The following is an 18,833-nucleotide window of genomic DNA, read 5'->3' on the forward strand; positions in this document are numbered from 1 at the left end:
GGATTACAATACCCTGCTTGGAGACGGTCCAGTAAATCAGTAGTTCTCAAACTTTTGACCCCCGCGCCCCCATGTTTTGTACCAGGGACCCCCAGAAGAGAAAATAAATAAATACATCAGTTATTTGAAACTCTTGTACCGTGTAATGTGCAGTACTTCTATGCACGAGGTCATTTGGTGTAAACGGTGCAGGGATTGTCTCTCTTTCTCTCACACTCTCTCTCACACAGATTTTTATACATACAGTATGACATACGATCTGCACACAGAACATACGTTCTGCACAAAGAGTACATTTACTTTTGGTACTTTAAGTACACTTTGATGCCAATACTCAATTGCATTTTGAATTCCACAATACTTGTACCTTAGTATTTCTAAATGACAGCTTGATACTTTAACTTAGGTGTGTGTGTGTGTGTGTGTGCGTGTGCGTGTGCGTGTGCGTGTGTGTGTGTGTGTGTGTGTGCGTGTGCGTGCGTGCGTGCGTGACTTTACAGGTGGCTCCGGCTCCACTCCAGGGCGGGCCGCAAGGAGAAGGAGCGCGGCGAGCTGCAGACCACCGTGCAGTTCACACGCAACAACATGACGGCCAGCATGTTCGACCTCACGCTCAAGGACAAGCCGCGCTCGGCCTTCGGCAAGCTCAAGGACCGCATGACGGGCCGCAAGCGCGGCGACGTGCAGGAGTCGTCCTCGGCCATCGTCCCGGGCCGCTTCGCCGCCCTGTCGGGGTCCCTGGGCCAGCCGTTTGGGGAGGGGGGAGAAGGAGGGGAAGAGTCCAACAGAGACGTGGTGCAAGTGCCGGAGGAGAAGAGGAGCAAGATGAAGGACTTCTTCAAGGGGAAGCTACGCAGGTCCGGCTTTTCATGGGCCTAATTATTTTTAGATAATTATCGCAATTGTTTTGAGATGAATCGCAATTGTTTGACGTCAGTGCAATTTGGTTTGAGCAATGAGTCAAGATCGTTTCCATTCATTCGTGTAAATCAGTGGTTTTCAGGCCTTTTCATGTCAAGGTCCATTATTTATTCTGCATTTACATTTAGCATCTCAGACCCAAAACTTAGAATATTTTGTGGTCGTTGAATGAAATGAAATGTGTCCACAATTCCACGCTGTATTGATGTTGCGTTAAAGATCTATAAGGGTTCATTTGGCTACCAACTCTCCATCATTTAGGTTTAATTGGGGACCACCTGGAACCCCAATCGAGGACCACTGGTGGTCCCCGCCCCCGGACCACTGGTTGAGAACCACTGGTGTAACTGATTGATCGTGCGAAACAGCTGATCTAAGAGCTCACGGCGTGTTTTATCTCTACGCGTTGTGAGCGTACTTTATATATACTTCATATTATTGTCTCCATTGGGTGGAAACCTCACATGTCCCAAACATGTGACATTCGCGCCGTGTTTCGAGCCTGCCGATCTGCTACTTTTTTATGCTTTCATGTGACGCTGTAATTAATACTTTCAGCGCCATTGCCGACGATTAAAGTCAATTGACGCCTAATTTTGATACTGACGCTTAACGCCATTGCCGACGGCCTTCGGCAATTGAGCTTTTATAGCGCGTTCGATTGCTCGAGCCAAAATGCTACTCACGTTAGCCGGTTAGCTAGCTGTGTTGTTAGCACAGCACTGGATCGCCCATCTTAGATCGTCGTCGCCATAAGAATCCATTCTATCCATTTCTTTCAATCGCCTGTATCTCCTATTCCTTGTCCCAGATGGCATTTTGGTCAAAACAGCGTTTCTTTGACGGCACAGATCTGACGATGTAGAGCTCTCCAGAGCTCCGGGCTGGATTCAGATTGTAAACAAGGCCTGCCTAGCTCCATGTAGATTCCAAGGTTATGACTACTGCTCATGGACCGGAAATGGCGGCTTTTCAAAATAAGAGCTCAAATTAAAAAAATGCTGGCGTGAATTAGATCCTAATTTTTCAATAAATGATAGCGGCCTAAGTGTTAAGAAATTTATTTGGATTCATATGGAAAAACGTCGAATAAAAAGTCTCAATTAACCGTCAACCGTGCTGTAGGTCCGATGACACCCGGTCCTGCTCGTCGCTGGCCTCGGAGAGCAGCCTGTCATCCATGGCCAGTGAGACCCCACTGCCCAGTCTGGACCTCCTGGCGGACCCTCCCAGCTCCCCCATCTACAGCCCCAAGCTCAAAGTGGACTCCCACTATGGAGAGACAGACCTGGCCAAGAAAGGTACCGCTTTAATATAATATAATGTATTATATATAATTATATATAATATAATGCTCATTCACAGTGGTGGGAAGTAAGTAACCAAGTGTACGTTTACTGAAGTACATTTTAGTTACCATTTGAAAACAGCCGATCTACAAACTCACAATGCGTTGCGATGCGTCGCATTGTGAGCTTGTAGATCTGCTATAAGATTTTTATACATTTGAATACTTGAAATGGGACATTCTGCTCAATGAGTACTTTTACTTTTGGTACATTTTGATGCCAATACTTTTGTACTTTTACCCAAGTACATTTTGAATTCTGGACTTTTACTTGTATCCAGAGTATTTCTAGATGGCAGTATTGACACTTTTACTTAAGTGAAAAATGTACTAATTTGTTTGAGCACAGGAAGGTATCTAGTAAAACATCTTTTACAGTTTTGAAAATGTTTGCCTATAGTGTCAAAATTGGGTATGCCAGGTTGAAAGTAGTTAACCTAACCTAAGTCAGTGGTTCCCAAACTTTTTCACGTCAAGGACCCCCAAATTGACACTAATTAGCCTGCAGGCCCCCATTTGAAGAGATATGCCAGGGACCCCCATAAGAGAAGATATTTTTTACGTCTCTAGCAGTGATTTTCAACCCGTTTAATTTCAAGGACCCCCAGTTTGACATGCATTTCCATCTCTGGGCCCCCCAATTTATATTGTAAAATCAATGTTAATTTAACTCTGAGAGTGTACAAATGGATTGAATACTTTATTCGTCAGAAATGTACAGTAAGACATTAAGGCTGAAAGGATAACAAAAAAGCCCTGGGGACTTGTTTCCATTGTGATCCTATGCATTCAATTAATCAAAATAGCATACCAAATTGACACAATATTACACGTTACATCAACAAATACAAACAATATATGTACGAAAGACATTGGAAATTACATTTACCTCCCATTGTGGTCTCCTGATAGATGATTTCATTATTATTATTATTATTATTATAATTTTTCATGTCCATTTTGAAAGAAACCAGTGATACGCATGCATTACAATTTACAATTTACCATTGAATTTAGATATTTAGCAGACACTCTTAATCCAGAGCATTTTACAGCAGGAACAATACAAGGTAATACATAAAATACATAGAAATAGTAGAACCTAATATCTGTCTAACAGTAGATTATCTGTGCAGTGAGGCTATGAGTATTGATGGATGGCTGTCAGTCAGGGCATTCCACATTTTGGTGACAGTGTTAGTAGAACGAGACTTTTCCCTTAAAGCTAACCCTTGTCGTTCCGTTTTTTCCAAAACAGTGCTCACCACCCAGCACACGACGAAGGTGCTGACCCACAAGCGGGCCTTCAGCGATGGGGCCAGTCGGATCACGACGACGGCTGGCGTGTCCCGGCCGCATCATCCCGCCGTGGAGTCCGTCATGGACCATCAGACGCTGACGCAGTCCAAGTCGTCTCTGTGCATCAACGGGAGCCACGTCTACGACTCGGAGCCCTCCACCCCCAGGAACGCCTCGTCCAAGCTGGTCCTGCTGGAGAAATGCTCGCCGCTCTCCCGGTCCCTGCAGAACCTCACCAAGCGTGGCGGCGGAGGGGAGGACAGAGGCCCCTCTGCCGCCGGTGAGGGCAGACGCTGGTCCTTCGACAAGGGGAAGAAAGAGGACAAGGAGGACGGGTCGTCGTCGGTCCCCCAGGTTCAGAGCGCCCGCATCGGGACTTGTCCCACCACGCAGCAGCAGCAGCCGGTGGCGACGCCTGTCGCGGTTTCCCCCGATAAAGGGAAAAAGATGAGAAAGACGTTGTTCTCGACGGGAGGAGGCAGGAGCGACTCTCTCCCAGCCAAGTCGGAACACAGTCAGGCCGGTTCATGGGCTCCTGAGGGCAGACTCAGGGGCTGGTTTGGCTCCGGTGACTCCCAGAACAAGCCAAGGTGAGTGACGGTCATTGCGAAGACTCGACTCTGGTTCCCGACAGGTTTGAAATAGCGTTTTTCTTTTCTGACATTTGAGGCACCACTCCCCCCCCCCCCCCCCCCCCCCCAATAGCAGTGACTTCCTGGTTGATATGAATTAGGCCACAGACCTCCATTTTGTACGATGTTTTAAATATGTCTGGCACCCCAATCTACACTGTAAGAGTGTTAATTTAACTCTGATGGAACCAAATGGACCCGTAACGGTCCATTTGGTTCCAAACTATCAATCATTTAGCTGGGGGACCCCCTGGATCTAACCCAACCCCACCCCACCCACCCCAAGGAAACCAGGGGGGGTCCCTACTCCCCGCTTTGAGAACCAGTGGTCTAGAGTTGTGTCTATGCTGCCCCAGCTCCTATGCAATGCAAAATGTCCTATTTTCCTTCATATTAATGGCATGTCGCCCCCATACATAAACACACATCTCATACAGTATTTCCCACACCATACGATTTCAAATATCGGGCCCGGAAACAAAATTCCATTTCCATTTTCATCTCTTGAAACACTTTTCACTCTGGCATCACTAGTTTGGTGCATATTCTTTTAAGCGAAAGATTTATAACTTTCAAATACTTTTTTCAACATTTCCAAAAGAATTGTGAAAATCGCTTTATCCGTCTTTCTTTATCACAGTTGCAATATCATTGTGGCGTAGGAATTGAAAAAGAAAAGTGAAATATATGATGTGGGAAAAATCATTTTCATGTTGCGCTGCGCTCACCCAAAATGAATAACTGCCAATGTTGATGGCTCAAATCCTGAATGGCTAAAAGCACTCTTCTTTTTCGTTAAGACATTTTCAATTGCGCTTTGCTTTTAAAAAAAAAGAAAAAGAAAAAAGTATTTATGTTGCTGTTTCCATAATGATATAATTTTCTGATCTGTGTTTATTTTAACGTCCATTGACCTAAGATAGCTCGAGGCTAGTCAAGCATTTCAATAGTGTAGCAGAAAGAATAGTCGCACCCATTTGATCTGGGGAGTATCTCGAAACATTGTGGATTGGTCATTTTCTTTTCCTTCTGTTTGTGTAAAAACAAAGATGCTCCTCCATTGACTGGATGGCACAGTATTAACTAAGAGGACTACTTGTACCCTATTTCCTCCACAGGCTGGAAGGTTCTCCTAAGGTAGAAAGCAGCTCAGATGCACTCCCCCCTCCCTTCCCTCCCCGGTCACCCATTCATCACCCCCAGACCTCCTCTTCCTCTGCCTCGCCCACCCACGTCCCGCCCGAAAGTCACGGGAGTCACGCCTACAACCCCTTCACCCCTACTCCCTCCCCCTCCCCGACGCCACCCATCTCCCCCTCCAACCCCTTCCTCCCCCGAATGCAGCGTAACCCCTTTTTTGTGGAGCTCATAGCCGAAGAGTCACGCAGGTCTCCTCCCCTCGTGTCCTCCTGCCCGCCTTGCACGGCTCTGTCCCCCTCCTCCCAGCCATGCATCCCCATCCCTGCCCCCGGCGACGCCACCGCGCCAAAGAGGGTGCCCTCCATACGGCGGGAGCGCCCCAGGGCGGTAGCTAGGCAGGTGTCGCTTCCCGCCATGCTCCCGAGACCGGTCACGCCCGTCTCCCTCGGTCATTTCACCCCTCGCTCCATGTCAGACAGTGGGGGAGAACAGTGGGATGACTCCTTTGATGCGTTTGCCTCCAGCAGGCTCAACGTGCCTACGAGAGCGCTTCACCATCATCGGAAGCCTTTGACGGCTGAGAGACGAGGAAAACCGCCTGACGAACACGACGTCGAAGGGCTGGAAGTGCCGCCGCTGCCTCCGCGGAGGCCGCTGAGAAGTGCGTCGAGCGAGTTGTACTCCAACAGCTGGCTGCACAGAGGTCAGGAGCTCGCCGTCCAGAAAGAGGCCTGTCTTCTGTCACAAACCGGCGCAGCGTCCCGCCAGCGCGCCAGGGAGGAAGAACAACAGCGCAAAAGAAACACCCCGAGCAGTGCGTCTCCGTCTCCGGACCCTCCGACGGCCAGTGAGACGTCTGGGTCGCCCAGCGTTTGCTCGCCGTCCAACGACGCGAGTTCGGCCCCTCTGTCCGGGCTCCCGTCCGATTCAGACAAGCTGAAGAAGTTCAAGTATGAGCCATTGGAGGATGACACGCACTGCTGGAAGGGGATGCTGTTTGAACAGGACCTGTACGGTCGCATTGGCAGCACAGGAGGCTATGGCGAGCCCAGAGTAAACGATGCACTTTTATCAGGAGCCCCAGAGGAGCTTGCCGGAAACCAGATTGCATCAAAGAGCACGGCGGCTCCCTCTCAAGAAGCTGACATCATCACCGGGCCTAAAATGCTTCTTAATAGTGAGCTGACTGTTGCCGACCTTCTCAGCATGTCCGCTGATGCGACGGCTCCTAAATCAAACTCAAAAGCATTAAGCGTTACTCCCGTTACATTAGAGCCTGTGGAATATTCTCCCCCTGTTCATCCACCCCAGCCGCAAACAAGTGAAAACGATAACTTATCTTACTCTCTGACTTTGGAAGATCTGAATATGAATGTGAATAACTCAGACTTTAGTTTCATTGATTCCGAAGGCTCCACTCCGTCAGAAACAACAGCAGACACTCTCAGAGGTCTCAAAGACTTAGTTGGTGAGAGTTTCCCACAACCGCGGGAAGATTCACACGTAGCTATTTACCATGAGGGCACAGGGGTCACACCTGAGTACATGTTCGCTTTACAAAACGCGACATCCGAGATGAACTCGTCCCGAGTGGACATGAGCGTATCGCCTGACAGAATGTGGCCAGTCTCCCCAGTTAGCGAAGAAGACACAAGCGGGAACACATTTTCTTTGTTAGACGTTAACTCATGTGGTCAGTCCGACCTCGAAACTGAGCCCAGACCGGTCCGTTTGAAAGGAGAAGAGGAATTGAGACAAACAGACGACACATTCGACGGTAACGGTAACCCCGAAGTCAAACTGCAGGCCACTTCTCACCAGATTGGGCCATCGTCGTTTCCCGGGGTGCTTAGCGCGCGCTTGAGGCCGAAAGGAGCGACCCAGGAACACGGCGATGGAAGTCCATGCAGTCGGAGAAAAAACGATAAATGTAACGGCCTGTTGCATCCTGCACGCAGGACTTCAGAGACCGGTGAAGGACCATTCTCATATCAACCTGCTAATTCATCTCACTCTTCTTCCCTGACATTAGATAAAGAGTCAAACTGTGTGACAGATAATTGTAAACCGGTAATTTCTTCATTCGAAACCCGTAGCATACAGTCAATTCATAACAAAACCGGTACGACGGAAAACTCCTCGTCAGGAGGGCAAGGGGCAGCCACCGCCTTCGAAGACCTCCACGTGAGGGTAGCGCCAAACTTCACCCCTTCAAAGGCAAAGATTGGCCAATCTTTGCACGACCCCGCACCACCACCACCACCACCTTCCTCTGTTTCCATCCCCCCTGCTGCTGCTGCCCTCCTCTCCCCGTCCACTGACAGTATTAATGCACCACCGGCTAACCACCACCCGCACCCTGCCCCCCCCAGCCTGCACCCCGCAGCCACGAGGCCTAGTGCAGACACCAGCGCCACTACTGCTGCTACTACTCTGGCGGTGGCACTGGTCAGGTCAGCCCTCTCCTCCGCCTCCTCCTCCTCCTCCTCCACCTCCTACACTGTCCAGTCCCTGGTCGATGCACGGCACACACTTTTGCCTGAGGAGACACAGCCTGCTATCAGCTGCTACCTGCCCCTTCAGGAGAGCAGGTGAGATAACCCTCACGATGAGAGAAAAGAGAAAAAAAATTAACAAAAGCTTGAATGAACTCCCCTTTATGACAGTGGTTTTCAAACGTTTGTGCGTCAACGACGCAGACCCCCCTCCTCCCATCTGAAAAGGTTTTGTGCCAGACAGGGAGAACAGAAGATTTATGTTCATGATATTTTCCAAAATTACTCCAACATTTTTTTCCAAATATTTTCAAAAAGCATAGCATATTATGTCCAAGCTTGGAGCGTGGGCTACGCGGTGTGAGCTTGTAGATCTGCTATTTTTGAATAGCCAAAGTAAATGGATAAAATGAGTATGGTGCTACTGTGGTGCTCAGTGGGGACACTCCGGGAATCCCCCCCCTCCCTGGAGCCCACTTTGAGATCCAGTGATTTAGCAAATTGCCATTACAAGTGAGATATTAACCGCTTAGAGTAGACCCTCTGTAGTATTCTGTACTACTTGGTAAAAACTGAGTTGGCACTGTACTTGGTGCCTTCTTTTTCCTCTCCCCCCTACACGGAATCTCTTCGCCGAAAATAGTCGATCTACAAGCTCACAACGTGCTGCGTTGTGAGCTTGTAGATCGGCTATTTTCGGCGACTGTTGCCCCCCAACCCCCCTCCCCCAGGTGTTTAACACTAGAAAGAAGGGATGTAGCCGATGTACCAACTATACACTTTTTTACTACGTCTGTGTTTTTTAGTATGTTGTTTATTATTGTTTGTTTTTGCTGCTCTGATTCTTTATTTACAGTGGCGTGTAGATTAATTCAATTATTTGTGTGCCACTGACACCGACCATTTCATCCAAAGCCTTTGGATGAAGCCTGTTGTGCATGGTTCTTTGCTTTGCTTCATTGTTTTATTTTGTGTATATGCACATCACAGTTAAACCTTTTGCTATGTGTTCTCATGCTGAGTTCTGCCTGAACTTTGCTGCTACTTTCGCTACCTGCTGAATGTAAGTCTCCCGTGTCATGTTGGGTACTCTATGGGTATTTTTCTGTTTATTGTGTGATAATAAGTTGTGTGACAGAGCATTACGGTCCATGCACTTTTGCATAGTTTCTTTCTGGATTGAATCCAAAGAGGCAGCGAGAAACGCGAAAATAGCTGTCCATAATGGAAATAGGCCTACCACGACGACAAAAGTGGTTGTCGGTTTAGTCGTTTTGATGTTTCCAATATACTGTAGGACTTGTTTTCTTGTTTGTGCCTCGTTGGATTCCCGATCCAGAAACAAACTAACTGAGAATACACAGACGCGTTTACACAGCCATGTTGTTCTGGAGAGAATTGAAACAATACAAACACACATACAAACCAAACTGTAATCATTATAAAAGAGAGTGTGAAGAAAGAACAAGAAACAATTTTAAACTCATGAACTAAAATAGAATTGTGTGATGATATGGCCCGAGTCCAATTAATTCTTTCTCTGCCGCTAGCTGTTAGCATAAATAAAGTTAACCTATGCCGGCCGCGTTCACTTTAAGAGAAGGAGTTTGCCCGCCCCCCCGCCCACACACTCAATACACACACTTAAGTATTATTAGCACAAGCACACACTGTTTACCTCTCGCCAGAAACGTTTACATGTCGGGAGCGACGCGGTACAAAGTCACAAATTACATCCGAACTTTGGATGGCTGAAGATCCACCATGGACAGCTCTGCTGGATTCCGACTTATGGAGGTTTGAAAATCCTGCTCGTAACCGAGGAAAACGGAGATCAGATTTAACGTCCCATAGCTGGTGGTGACGGAGGCGTTCAATGTTAAAAGCTGCCGTGGGGCTCAACCATTATATACACAGAGTATACGTTGGGGTCCGTATTTAAACGGACCTAGCAAATAATGTCCCCTAGCTGTGGGATACGTACTGTATATATACGGACATGACAGAAAAGTAATTCATAGTCGAGATAGAGCTAGGTGTGACTATTACGCACCTGTTGCTCAGAGGATAAGGTCAAATATTTGCCTCAACAGTATTGAAAATTCAAAATAACAAACAAATAAAGTAACTTTACAGTGCGTACAGTACATGTGTACTGTTGTTTACAGCAATGATCACATTTATCATAATTTACCTCTAATGCTGTTCTGATCAATCCCTGATTTTGCTAATGATAATGGGGTCAAGTTAAACGTTAAAGGACCGAGATCTAGCTAACTGCGCTGGATTCCTCCCCCATGTCTCATTGGGACAACATGGCTGCCACGTTCTAATGCTCAGCGAACAGTGGGGGAAAGCAACTAAGTACAGTATATGTACTCAAGTACTGTACTTAAGTACAATTTGAGGTGTTTGTACTTTACTTGAGTATTTCAGATTTTCAATACTTTTACTTCTACTACACTACATCGGCAGTTCTATTGTGCTTTTACTCCACTACAATTAAAAATATGTTATTTTTTATAGATTTGAAAACATGAAATCGGACCTTCTGTATATAGGACTTTTACTTTTGGTATTCTACAGTAAGTACATTTAGTTGCCAATACGTTTGTACATTTACTCATTTTGAATTCTGGACTTTTATCTGTAACAGAGTATTTCTATATTGCAGTATTGATACTTTTACTTAAGTAAAGCATTTGAGTACTTTTTCCACCACTGTCAGGCTGAGCTCACACCTTTCATGCAATTCTCTGCTCGTTGGATGCTCGTTGGATGCTCGTTGGGTAGTGTCATGGCCGTCCCTCCCTAGATGCATCCATTTCCCACAAGGTTTTGCGGGAAGTGGGCGGTGCGCTAGAGCGGAATGCGGAAAACAACAGACCCACGTTTATCTGCGTGTAGTTTTTGGTGACCAATACGGCGATATGTGGAGTTGTACACTGTCATAATAAAACGGATGGCTTTTTACATACAGAATGGGGCACTGGCTTGCTAAATGAATCAAACTTTCTTCGAAAGACGTCATCCTCTTCTGAACAAGCCAAAACACAGAATCAGTGCCTTTAAATCTGGTACTGATTGTTAAAATGACTGGAGACAGCCGTGCGTCATTTCATCATCATCATGTCCACACCCAAACGCAGAAACGCATTGAACACAGGATAAAATCACTGCAGTAGCAGGTTTCAATTGTAGGCTATATTATACTTGCTTTTATATTTACACTTATGAGGTGCCAATCATATTTTTTAATGAAGGAATAAGTACCGCATTTTAAAAGCCACCTAAATTGTGAGTGGAAGTGGAACATGTTTCTTTCATTGTCTGTCAGCATGTCACACTATGTGCAAAATCCCGACTCTCGACTTTTCTCAATTTAAAAATGATAGACACTTTACCATTGCTCTGGCGACTTGGCAAGTCCTGCACATAAATTAATAGCAGAGTCAGACCTATAGAAGTAACAAGTTGTGAGCTTGTAGAGTGGCTATATTTTCGAGCTGTATAATAAATGTCACGTTATAATGTGTAGGCTGGCTAATACAAGTTCACGCGCGCACATTGTCAGCATGTAGGCACAGTGACATGCATTCAATGGTGCGCCCTTAATTACCTAAACATGAGAGAGATGTGCCATATACGCACGATGCGATTCCATTCACACCTCTCTCTCTCTCCTCGCATGACCATGACCATGAAATGGAGAGCAAAATACAGCACGATATAGTTTCACATGCGGCTATGCACACACCACGCATAGACTTGTTGGTGTAGGCTACTGCGCAATGGCATTTGGCCTGGGTCCTTATTGGTAGGTTAATATCCACAGTTTATCCGTAGCGGTCCGCAATGAACCTATTGTTCAAGCTTCGCACTCCAATACAAATTAAACTATTTGAATAAAGGTTGTACACATCAGTGAAATTAACCTCTGGGAAAATCCCTAATTGAGAGAGTGTATAGGCCTGCACCACAGATCATATAGGCTGCATGGCTAACAGGACTTGGGCACTACCCATCTCTCTATATCATTTGATAAAGGCATATTAAAAACATGACTTGTACACCCAATGAAAATATAAACTTCACAGAATATATACCACTTCGAATTATAACAATCGGTTGAAGATTATCTGAATATCACACAAGTAAAATCTCAACTTTTTTTGCGCAACGGGCCATTGCGCTGAGGACTGGCAGTGTTTTACATATACTTGAGGACCTCTGCTTGGAACGCGCTGCATGTGGACGCAACACTTGGAGCTTGTAGATACACGGAATGACGATAAACATTTCACAGAATATATACCACTTTGAATTAAAACAATCGGTTGTGCTTAGCACTCGGCACCAATGCAAATGAAATAGTCCGCACTGGACTAGTAGGCTGATATATTTATTATTGGATGCAGCAGAGCAGAGCCTTTGCTCACTGCAGTTGATGCAACATAATACGTTTTAAAGTTGTTAACAGTGATATATAAACATGAACACTTGGATAGATATCTGTGTAGTTTCCATGCAGGCACAAGCTGCATTTCTCACCTAATTATAGTAAAAATGATATGCGCTAATAAGCGGTGACATCATCATTTCTCAAAAGCTCTGTCACTCTCCAGTCGGACTTTTCTGCGGGGCTCAGGAGACTACAACTAAACTCCGCCCATTGGGATACAAAACAGCCCTTCTCTCCTATTGGTTGGTGGTTAACCCCACCCTCTGTGTTGGGTGGACGTTGGGTGGATGTTGCGCCTACAAGCTGTTGTATGCATAGATATATGGTTGTATGGCTTTCGGCTGTGTGTTGACTGCCCCCCCTCCCCCTCACACAACACAATGTTGGGTCAAAGCACGTGACTCCCATTGGTAATACATTGGGCGGCCATGACACTACCCAACGAGCATCCAACGAGCATCCAACGAGCAGAGAATTGCATGAAAGGTGTGAGCTCAGCCTCAGCAAACAGTAGGTTCATTAGCGGCAGCATTTGATCGTCCTCTTATCGTCCTGGCTTACTAGGGGGTTCCAAACGGACCCTTAAGTGCAGACTGCCAGTGCATACTACCCTTTTAGAGATAAATAAAATCGGTTCGGGAGGTTTGCGATTCTATTTTGTCTCTAAAATTCTAATAGTATGCATCAGCAATTACAGGTCAGTAACTCTGAGTGTGTACAAATAAATGGAACCAAATGGATGCTTATACGGGTCCATTGGTTACATTTGTACACTCTCTGAGTTATGGAGGGGGGGGGGGGGTCCTCAAAATCAAAAAAAGTTTGAGAACCACTGCATATCGCTGTCGAAATATTTAGCCAATGGGTGTTTTTTGAGTTATTTTATTTTTGATGTTGTAACAATAATACTGAGGTGTTTACTTGTGACATCACCAATGCAGCCCACATCCAGTGAAGCCTTTAACCAGTACAGCCTCTCAGCCTGAGAAGAAAGAGGGCCGTTCGGTGCTGGAGAAGCTCAAGTCCACCATCCACCCGGGCCGCGCTGCTCAACAGACTGCTGCTGCTGACGCTGACAAGAGCCAGGTACTGGCCGCACGCACGCACGCACGCACGCACGCACGCACGCACGCACGCACGCACGCACATGCATACAAGAACATAAGTATTTCAGGTGCAGCAAAGTTACATCCAAATGCATGATGTCCGACAAGCATGCCATGTCACCCGGCACTCAACGGGCACAAGGTGTAGCGTCTCCACCATACATGACGGCTGCTATAGCATCCTTTTCGTTCGCATTCGTCTCAAAAATTAAAGCCTGCAGGGGAACGAGACACATTTCCTGATCTAGGAGTGGGAGTGAACTACAATGCAGAGGGTGTTGCTCGAAATATGGTGACGTCAGTTTTCTCCGCTGTTTTCTACCAGGGAGGGTAGGGGGGCGGGCGCTCAGAACGATGAACCATACAGCGCTTGCTACCTTCGCTACCCGCCCCTCTAGACCGGAAAGCAAGCTGGCTGGGCCAGGATAGGCGGCTGCCAATCATAGCAGAGACAGCACTGCACTCTGCCAGCCCTCCTGCCTCGTTTCTGAGCATCCCAAGTTGTAAAAACAACCAGTCCGCGGGCATGTCCCAAAGTCCGCGAGACATGGCCATAGCATCCCCCCCCCAGCCAAAAACAACGTTGACAACCCCTGCTATACAAATAAAAACTTGCCTTTGCATTGCCCCTCGTTCAGGAGGCCGCCGCCGCCACAGCGCAGCAGTCGGCCCTGCAGTACCAGAGCCTGAGCAACATGGAGCTGATCTCGCTGCTGCTGCAGCAGGAGATGGACCTGCAGAAGCAGCAGACGGCCTCCGCGGAGCAGGCGGCGCTGCTGGGCAAGCGCGAGGCCGAGCTGCGCAAGGTGAAGATGCAGGTGCGCGACCTGGAGGACTACATCGACAACCTCCTGCTGCGCATCATGGAGCAGACGCCCACGCTGCTGCAGGTGCGCGGCCTCGCCCGGCACAAGTGACCGACGGGACGGACGGACGGACGGACGGACGGACGGAGGGAGCGTTAGCCGCTGTGCACGGCACGCGTACACTTAAAGGGGCATGATGACAGGCTGTTTTTTTGCCCTTTGTTTTCCCGTTCAGGTTAAAAAACTACAGTAGATTAACCCTTTTAAGACCTGAGACCAGATTCTTCTAAATGGTCTTATTCTCAACAGCTCTTTAAGGTTTAATGTTGAACACTCTTGAACACAATTTCTGAAAATGGGCAATCTATAAGCTCACAGCACCTCGCAGGGTGATGCGTTGTGAGCTTGTAGATCGGCTATTAAACAAACTCAAAATGATTCTGATTTGTTTATGTTAATTTTTGCCCATAATGACATGCCCTAAACTGGGATTGTTAGGGTTAAAGGGCTTAGGAACAGTTACAACTCTAACTCTTAAAGTGTTTGATTATTTGTATCTTGAATGCAGAGGCAGGGTCCATATTGATCGCTCTTTTGGAAATCAAAATTCCTATGTATATATATTTTTTCCTGCATGTGAGATTTAAGATTTCTGACGTTTTAGAAATCACTGTTCGTTCTAGGAACTGGCGGTGCCACACAAACACCCGATTTCAGTCAGCCAAGTCTTCCCACTGCTAATACTGCCCAGTTTGATGTGGACACGACATAACCCATAACATTATGCATGCTTCTTAACCGTAAAACATTTTGGTACGAGCATCAGAACGTGTGTGTCTGTGTCGGGCACAAATCTTTTATGTTCAAAACTGTTACTTTTCAGGAAATTAAAAAAAGAAAGAAAAAAAAAGTTCCAATGGATACAATGTAGTTATTATTTAATCACATGCTCTTGTTGATACTTTGCACTGGTTCAATTATTTATTTAAACCCCCCCCCAAAAAAAACAAGACAGACAGACAGACAGACAGACAGACAGACAGACAGACAGACAGACAGACAGACACTTTCAAATAGCGAAAATAGCAGCAGCATACCAGTTTGCAGATCAGCTATTTTCACCGTTTTTGCGCTACACTCTTATGCGACTAAAATTCACAGCTTTAATTAATGGGGAAAACAAATTCAAAGGTTGAAATAATACAAGGTCTCTGCCCGACAGCAATGAGATACAAATGGCTATCTCTCACCCGCTTCATAGAATAAAGTAACATACTCAGCTTTTGTCCATTTAAAATAGTCAAAGCCTTTTTTACATACGCACTAAAGAATGAATAGGCTAAGTACATTTGATTTGCTGTTCAGAGTTTCAAATATTTACTCTGGCATAGTATGATGCTTTAATTAACAAAAAGAAACTTCGTTTTTTGTCGGCTGCATCAAATGCCAGTTGGACACAGGTTTACTTGAGATGATTTCATATTTTGAAGGGGGGAAAAATAGAAAGAATGGTCAAATCATAAATTACTGCAATCCAATATGAATGCTAAAAGAGAGAGAGAGAGAGAGTGGACAAAATAGAAGAATTATGCGTTACCATTGCTGTATTAGACACATATAGGCAACCTTACAATCTGTCTTGGAAGAGCACACTTGTTTTATTCCCAAGTAATGTTTGGGGTGTTTATTACGTATATTTAAGTTTTATTATTTCTAAGAAATGTTGCCACTTTTTATCGTTTGGTTACTGTTATGTTTTGAGCTAAAAAGCAAAACTAAATTGCTGGAGAAATTACAAAGGAAGTATGTGGTGACGAAGAATGTATTAAATTATTTTGCTACGTTTATTGTGTTGTCATAATATTGTATTCTCTAATTCCACTCTGGTACCGGCGTACCGTTGATTGTAGATCACAGCGACGCTTCACATGACCGCAGTACTGTAATTAAGTCAAATAAAATGCACATAAACAATGAAAGTTTTCAAGCTCTTCTGTAGGCTTAGGCTAATATGATGATGAAGAAATGGCTCTCGATTATTAACCTACATGAGCCAGATTAAGTCAGTTATCGGTTGTAATTATTGGTTTCAATAGGCTATATTTTCAGTTAATTGCCCAGCCCTATTCTAAAGTCTGTTTTGCATGGATGTGAGGAACATGCCCTGTGTGTGCCTTGCCTTGGACACAAAACATGTAGAATGGAACCACCACAGTCTTGTAACCCAGGGGTTCTCAACCTGGGGGTCGCGACCCCTCGGGGGGGTCGCCAATAATTATTTTGGGTATTATTCAAAAACTGAATGGCTGGAAAATGGAAATTAAGAGTTTACATAGTACACATGCATAAACCTTCCATAATGATTATATCTGGTTTCAGTATTTATTTGTGATGTATTTTCTCTATTATTAAGGTTATTGTAGCGGTCAATTTGTATTGGGGGTGGGGAGTGGTGCGGGACATAGGGGTCGCAAGACATGGCCAAAGCATTTCCCTGTTGTATCCAGAAGAAGAAGGGCCTCAGCTGGCTTGAAGACGTGCATGGGGGGAGTAACTGTCTTGTTGTTCAAGGGCATGTTAAATCCATAATGCTGCTTCAGTGTGGGGCCACTCGGCAAGCATCATAGACTATGAAGCAGTGGTTTTGCTGGTCAGCAGAGTGCACTGTATGCAACAAAGACGGAGGCATTGCATGCTCAGCAAACTGTGCTCACACTGTGACTCAAGGTGTAAAATGCACTGTGGTGGGAAAAGTACTCAATTGTTTTACTTATAAGTAAAGGTGTCAATACTGCAATCATAAGGTCCGTAATTCAAAATCTACTTGAGTAAAAGTATACAAGTGTTGGCATCAAAATGTACTTTAAGTACCAAAAGTAAAAGTACTCATTATACAGAATTATATCCCATTTCAAGTTTTCAAGTGTATACAAATATTTTGAAATAGCAGATCTACAAGCTCACAATGCGTTAAGTAAATGTATACTTACTTCCCAGAAGTTCCCACCACTGCCTGCTACTGAACACTATAAGACAAATCCACGCAGCTGGCTGCCCTGGGCGCAATCATAGCTGCGGTGTCACATTTAGCGTGACAATGCAGCGTGATTGCCTACACCTGGCTTACAGGGCACCACTCCACTGATTTGTCTATAGCAGTGTACAAATGGAACCAAATCCATTTGGTTCAATTTGTACACTCAGAGTTAAATTAACAGTGATTTTACAATATAAATTGCGGTCCCAGAGATCGAAATGCCATAAAATGGGGGTCCATAACATAGACTAATGCATGTCAAACTGGGGGGTCCTTGAAATCAAACAGGTTGGGAACTACTAATGATTACTATCACAATATAGTTCTTTAACCTATTAACCAAAACATATCACTTGCCCTATCTTTAAGATTTTGATATTAGATCAACAACTTAAAACGCATCTTTAAATTCGTAAATTTGACCATGGTCGGCTCTGTAGTCCAAACCAAATCTCTTTGCTGGAAATAGTCGGGTTGTGCGCTTTTGTAGATCGGCTATTTTCTCCAGGGCAGGGCCCCCCTCAAGAGGACCCTGACCTGGCTCCCAAAGGGTTGTTTGTTTGGGTCCTGAGAGCTATGTATTATTGTGTCAATGTTGCTTTTTGTCCACTAGAGGGCGCACAATACTTGACAAATACCTTCTGCCCTGGCCTATACTGAGTGTCCAACAGTTAAAGGTCTGGTGAGTGAGTGGTGACATAAAAAAAAAGTCTTTAAACATTGATAGATCTGATGTCAGAACAGGCCAGTTCCATATATGGAGATATAGGGGTGATCAGGTCCAGAGCCCGGGCAGAGGCCGGAAATGCATGGCCCACCCACTTTATATGTATGTGTCCCTTTTATTCCCATATATGGAGTTCTTTGTCAAGCATGCCAAATGAGGCTTTTGTGCTGCTTCTGGACAACCGGAAATGCAGAGTACCCGTTCCACTCATCTGTCTGTGTCCCTTTTATGCCCATATAGAGATTTCTGTATAGTGTCTCTCTGTGTCCTTTTATTCCTATGGAGTTTTGTCAGGCATGTCCAAATATGGAGTGTTGTGATGTCAGAACAGGCCAGCTTATGGAGTTCTGTGTCAGGCATGCCCAAATATGGAGTGGTGTGATGTCAGAACAGGCAAGCTCCATCTATGGACCCTGGGCAGGGGGATACCGGAGAACTCACCAGTTTACCAAGTCGCCGCGGCGAAAATTCTTCATCAATGTCTTCATCGTTATGCTAACATGCTGTCTTCATCAGTATAGTATGTCAAACTTATAGATGTTATAGTTCATTTCCAAAGTGATCAAATTATTTTGTGCAATTAAATGGTCAGCTACCGTAGATAATGATAAAAAGTTGAGTATGTGAATACCAATAAAGTAGGCCTACCATTTCAGGAATCAGGATATTGTTTACTAATGAATTACATTGTACAATTTGACACCCGCATTCCACACCCGCATTCCACACCCCACAGGGAGTGCAGTGCCCGGTGTCGAGTCGGTCAGACCCACAGTTGTCCAGAACCGCCACAAATGGTGTCTGCATGGTCTCTGGAAAGGGCCCCTGCCCGGTATCTCCCCGGTATCACGTGAACTCGC

The 18,833-nt window shown here is 45.5% G+C and overlaps 1 protein-coding gene across 1 annotated transcript in view; it reads left to right on the top strand.

Moving 5' to 3' along the window:
- rab11fip5b (RAB11 family interacting protein 5b (class I)) overlaps window positions 1–16,079 on the top strand; it is a gene marked incomplete at its 5' end in the record, with an annotated part of 28,120 nt that extends 12,041 nt beyond the window's left edge. The window contains 6 exons of the mRNA XM_079501655.1: window positions 501–857; window positions 2,047–2,222; window positions 3,528–4,158; window positions 5,319–7,931; window positions 13,239–13,383; window positions 14,042–16,079. Of these exons, the coding sequence (XP_079357781.1) occupies window positions 501–857; window positions 2,047–2,222; window positions 3,528–4,158; window positions 5,319–7,931; window positions 13,239–13,383; window positions 14,042–14,320 (4,201 nt within the window). The 3' untranslated portion in view covers window positions 14,321–16,079. The remainder of the gene's footprint in view (window positions 1–500; window positions 858–2,046; window positions 2,223–3,527; window positions 4,159–5,318; window positions 7,932–13,238; window positions 13,384–14,041) is intronic.
- Between the last annotated feature and the right edge of the window lie 2,754 nt (window positions 16,080–18,833).

The sequence above is a fragment of the Electrona antarctica genome (assembly GCF_951216825.1).
Source record: "Electrona antarctica genome assembly, chromosome: 1".
Classification (NCBI taxonomy): Eukaryota; Metazoa; Chordata; class Actinopteri; order Myctophiformes; family Myctophidae; genus Electrona; species Electrona antarctica.